The 5,234-nt window shown below is 45.0% G+C and overlaps 1 protein-coding gene across 1 annotated transcript; it reads left to right on the forward strand.

The window, feature by feature from the left end:
• The first annotated feature begins 222 nt into the window (after positions 1 to 222).
• On the forward strand, positions 223 to 855 carry LOC104814768. The gene has a single exon (XM_010542949.1). The coding sequence runs from the start codon at positions 223 to 225 to the stop codon at positions 853 to 855; it is 633 nt and encodes a 210-aa protein (XP_010541251.1).
• The last annotated feature ends 4,379 nt before the right edge of the window (positions 856 to 5,234 follow it).

Raw genomic sequence — 5,234 nt, forward strand, 5'->3', positions numbered from 1 at the left:
CCCTCGCGAACACATTAATGCCATTACTCTGCGGAGTGGTAAACAGGTAGACACTCGACACTCTCCAATGGTCGAGCAAAGCGAGGTCTCCAATGATCGTGCTACCCCTGATGACACTCCCGAACCAGATACGTACCTCCTCCTCCTAGGCCTCCACCGGTACCATTTCCATCCTGCCTGAGGAAGCTCAACGAAGATAGCCAATTTGTTAAGTTCGCGGAGATGCTGAAGAAACTCGAGGTAACCATGCCTTTCCCTGAAGCCATTTTACAGATTCCCTCGTATACTAAATTTTTGAAGGACATCCTGACCAAGAAGAGGGTCATTGAGAAAGAGACTGTAGCTCTCATTGTCGAATGCAGTGCCTTGATACAACACGAGTTACCACCCAAGCGCTCGAACCCAGGTAGTTTCTCAATCCCTTGTACATTGGGTAACGTTTACATCGATCGTGCTTTGTGTGATCTAGGAGCCAGCGTTAGCCTTCTTCCACTCTCCATTTTCAAGAAGCTGAATGTGGGCGAACTAAAACCCACTCGGATGGCTCTCCAATTAGTCGATCGCATTGTTAAGTACCCTGCTGAAATACTTGAAGACGTCCCTTTGAAAGTCGAGAATTTCTACATTCTAGTTGACTTCGTGGTTCTAGACATGGACGAGGATTCTAAGGTACCCATCATTCTCGGTCGTCCGTTTCTTAGCACTGCAGATGCTGTCATTCATGTTCGAACAGGTCGCCTCACCATGAAGATTGGTGATGAGACGGTGGAATTTACTCTAGACAAAACTCTCAAGCAACCGTCATCTACAGAATCCGCCTACTTCATCGATATCTTCGGACCCTTTGAAAGGTAATGCACCAATTTCATCGTGACGATCCTTTAGAGTTCAATCTTTTATCACAGGATAGCATCTACACGACATAGACCAGATGTGGATCTACGGTCGCATTTTAGAGCATGAAGAATTTTTGGGAAATTTTGAGTTAGACACGATCGTGTCCAAAGCCGCGATGCCATTTGCGCAAATCAGCCATCTGACCCGATCGTTTCTCTAATGCAACATGATCGTGTTGCCGGTGTTTTGACTTCCAGAAAAATTCAGCCATCTGACCCGATCGTGTCTCTGCTGCAACACGATCGTGTCTCCCTCTCAGATCAAAATCCGAACTGTTCACCATTCGACCCGATCGTGTCAGACAGCGCCACACGATCGTGTCTCATTCCAAATTTTGTGCACGTTCCATCTTCGTCTCACGCCACGTCTCTTTCCGCAACCAACTCAAGTTTGTTTTCTAACCCCCTAGTTGATTCTGTTCTTCGTCACAAACAACCCTGCGTCCATCGATTGGAACCCTAATTGTGCACCGGTGCTTGATCTTAAACCCCTCCCAGAAAGACTCAGGTATGAATATCTTGGACCCAAATTCACATATCATGTTATCATTAATGCCGACTTGGACTCCTCCCAAGTCCGTATGTTGTTAGCTATGCTGCGCAAATACAAGAAAGTGATAGGTTACACGATCAGAGATATCAAGGGCATCAGTCCATCTTTATGCATGCATCGGATTCATCTCGAAGATGCGACGAAAACTTCTATTGAACATCAACGTCGTCTCAACCCGAAGCTTCAAGAGGTTGTCAAGAAAGAAGTAATAAAACTTCTAGACGCATGTATTAACTTTCCTATCTCCGATAGCTCTTGGATTAGTCATGTGCAGGTAGTTCCGAAGAAACGTGGGATGACAGTCATCAAGAACGATCAAAATGAGTTGATATCGACAATAACTGTCACAGGATGGCGTATGTGCATTGATTACAGGAAACTTAATGCCAACACAATGAAGGATCATTTTCCACTGCCATTCATTGACCAAATGCTCGAGCATCTCGCTCTGCACTCTTACTTCTGCTTTCTTGACAGGTATTCAGGTTTCTTTCAGATTCCTATACATCCTTCTGACCAGGAAAAGACTACGTTTACTTGCCCATATGGTACATTTGCTTATAGACATATGCCTTTTGGTCTTTGCAACGCCCCTCGTACTTTTCAGCGTTGCATGATGTCTATATTCTCAGATGTGATTGAAGATATTATGGAGGTGTTCATGGATGATTTTTCTGTCCATGGGCCCTCCTTTGATGTGTGTCTGACGAATCTTTCGCGAGTTTTAGACAGGTGTTCACAGGCTAATTTAGTGCTCAACTGGGAGAAATGCCACTTCATGGTTCGCGAAGGCATCGTTCTCGGACACAAAATTTCGGAAAGAGGGATCGAGGTTGACCGAGCTAAGATAGAAGTAATCGAGAAACTGCCTCCACCTTGCAACGTCAAAAGCATCCGCAGTTTTCTCGGTCATGCAGGTTTCTATAGGAGGTTCATTATAGATTTCTCCAAGATCTCCAAACCACTAACCATCTGCTCTGCAAGGAAGCGTCATTCGAGTATACGGCTGACTGCAATATTGCATTCCAAGCACTGAAGAAAGGTCTGACATCTGCTCCTATCATTCAACCTCCGGATTGGGATCATCCTTTTGAAATTATGTGTGATGCCAGTGATTACGCGGTTGGCGCAGTTCTCGGCCAACGTAAAGACAAGAAACTGTTGGTTTAGTGCTCTATGATGTACTGTTTGCGAGCTTTCTTTGGATACATTTGATGTATTGATACTTTCTATAGTTTTATGAAAGTGTTTGATTCATTACATGTTGTGCATACTAGATATGTTGTGAAATCCATGTATTGTTATGAACAATACTAAACTCCCTAGTCATGTATCATTGTGGGAATAATGATATACTAAGACTAGTATGATGTGTGATTGATGATCATATAGATGATCATAGGTATTGGATACGATCACAGTCATAGGTATTCGTTGGAGAACGGAATACTGGATTGACCCGCATGAGATTGTCACATGGACTAGCGTCATGACTTGAATCTCATATGGCGGTTCCATGATTGGATCCTAAGACCTGAGATATCTACGGAATCCAACATGAGGAGTTGCGTGCTTTGAATACGTCAAACGTCCTGCGTAACAGGAGGACTATAAAGGCGTGTATCAGGTACGAAACGAATCATGTGCTGGATTGTAGATAGTCAAGACGGGATTTGTACCTCTGTAAAAGAGAGAAATATCGCTGGGCCCCTCGTGTGAGTGAGACTGTAGAAATGTGTGGCCGCACTATAGACGAGCGTCGTCTATTTCAGACAGTCGAACTCAGTGAACGAGAAAGCAGCCGAATCAGATAAGGTGGCTTGTCCATGCCTTATGTTCGACATATGATATCGTGATACAAAAGGATCATCAGCCGGAATCATCACTGGCGTTCGTAAGATCACGAACAAACTCTATTTGAGATAGGTAGTCATAGTGTATTGCTAGAGACCGCCTATGACTTGTATATCCGAAATAGAGATTTCGGATTATACTGCTATATCGAATGAGTCTACAGGGTCACACACGCAGGGAAGGACAAATGCACGAGAGAAAACGACGAAAAACCGAGACGGAAGGGTCTGGAACGGACGGACCAGAAGGGCGGACCGGACGGTCCGCCTGGTCTAGACCCGACGGTCCAAAACACAGTCCGTCCGTTCTAGAAGGTCTGGAACGGGCGGCCCGTTCGGTCAGACCGTCCGTTCTACGTGCTAGAACGGACGGTCCAAGTGCAATTCCGGACCGTCCGTTCCGGGTTTTGGGTTTTCAAAAATTAGACCGAATTAGGGTTAAATCATCTTATAAGAAGGAGATTAAAACCCTAATCAAGAGAGAGACTTTTTGAGCCGTCTTTGGCAGAATTCTAAGGGCTTTTGGTGAGATCCAAATAGTTCAAGGAATTCTAAGTCTTGTTTTCTCGAAGCATCAAACCGAATAGCAGATTCGGGTCCTAGCAAACAAGTTCCAATCGTTGGAATCCATCCCGAGGTGTGGATACGTGTAGAGGGCGAGGTATTCTTCCTCCCTTTCGTGATCAGACGAGTTCTTTAATTGATAAGGCCCCGGATCAATTGAGGTAAGCGTTCTAACGTTTCTACGATTCATAGAAGCAGGTTTCATTCAAATTTTTGTTTTACATCCGCTGCGCAAACCCTAGAATCGATCTCTTAGGAATAGGATTCGCTCTAAAGATCCCAGGAATCCCATCAGTGGTATCAGAGCCTGGTTGCTCTGTTTTGATTTCGTAGAACCCGATCACACACGTTTTAGGATTTGAATTGTTTGAATCCATGTTTGCTTTGAATTCTATGCATGTTTGATGATTGAATCTATGGTAGATTGCATGTTTCATGTTGCATAGAGTGCAGGAGTTCAAATTTTGGGTGTGCAGAAGAATTCAGATCAGTTTCGGGTCTGATCGGGGCCAAGAACGCCGGAGAACGTGATCTGATCACGTAAACGAACCCTAGACCGTCCGTTCTGGGTAAGCCAGACCGGACGGTCCGGGGGTGGCGGACTGCACAGATCAGAACAGATGGTCTGCTCTGGATCGTCCGTTCCGTCTGCTGCGGACCGTCCGTTACGGCTGGTTCAGACCGATCGTTCTGCAAGCCTGGAACGTCCGTTCTGCCACCAGAACAGACGGTCCGAGGTCCAGATTCTGAAATTTTTCGTTTTCTAGGTCCGATTATGCAAACGTTGCTTATTCTGATCATTTGTAACTCAAATAGACATGATTCATTCTTATGGATGGTCCATTGTGAATGAATGCATGTAACTTGATCAAGATATGGGATATGCTTGATTGAGTGGGAGTGATAACTTCTATTTTTCTCTATATTTTGATAAGAGTTTGTCTAGGTTTTACGGGATAATCACATGCATTCATAGACATTCTAGGCGTGCTAGGACACAAAAACTCGGTTGTGCTTTAGTTTTGCAGATTACAGGTTTCGAAGACGATTGGACTCAAAAAGGAGCTATTTGGAGTGTTAAAGGAGAAGTCCGGATGAGGTACTCATGTTGCGACATCAATATCTTTCTCCACAGAGGTCCAAATCATGCAAAACTTGTACCATTGGAAAGAGCCTTCAAGAGCTTCGAGTAGACACCAAAATCGCGTAAATCCGACACCGGAGCAGAAAGATATGAGCGAAATCGCGAAGACCAGAAAACTGCCAGTGCAGGGCCGGATCCAACTGGATCCGGTCCGAATCAAGACAGCTGAGCTCGAGCCCAGGAATCTGGATCCGGTCCGGATCCACCTGGAATCGGTCCGGATC

This window comes from Tarenaya hassleriana, unplaced genomic scaffold (assembly GCF_000463585.1).
Source record: "Tarenaya hassleriana unplaced genomic scaffold, ASM46358v1 Cleome219, whole genome shotgun sequence".
NCBI lineage: Eukaryota > Viridiplantae > Streptophyta > Magnoliopsida > Brassicales > Cleomaceae > Tarenaya > Tarenaya hassleriana.

Excerpts from the sequence above, each read along its gene's own strand:
- LOC104814768 (XM_010542949.1), top strand. The coding sequence starts at position 223 with ATGCTGAAGAAACTCGAGGTAACCATGCCTTTCCCTGAAGCCATTTTA.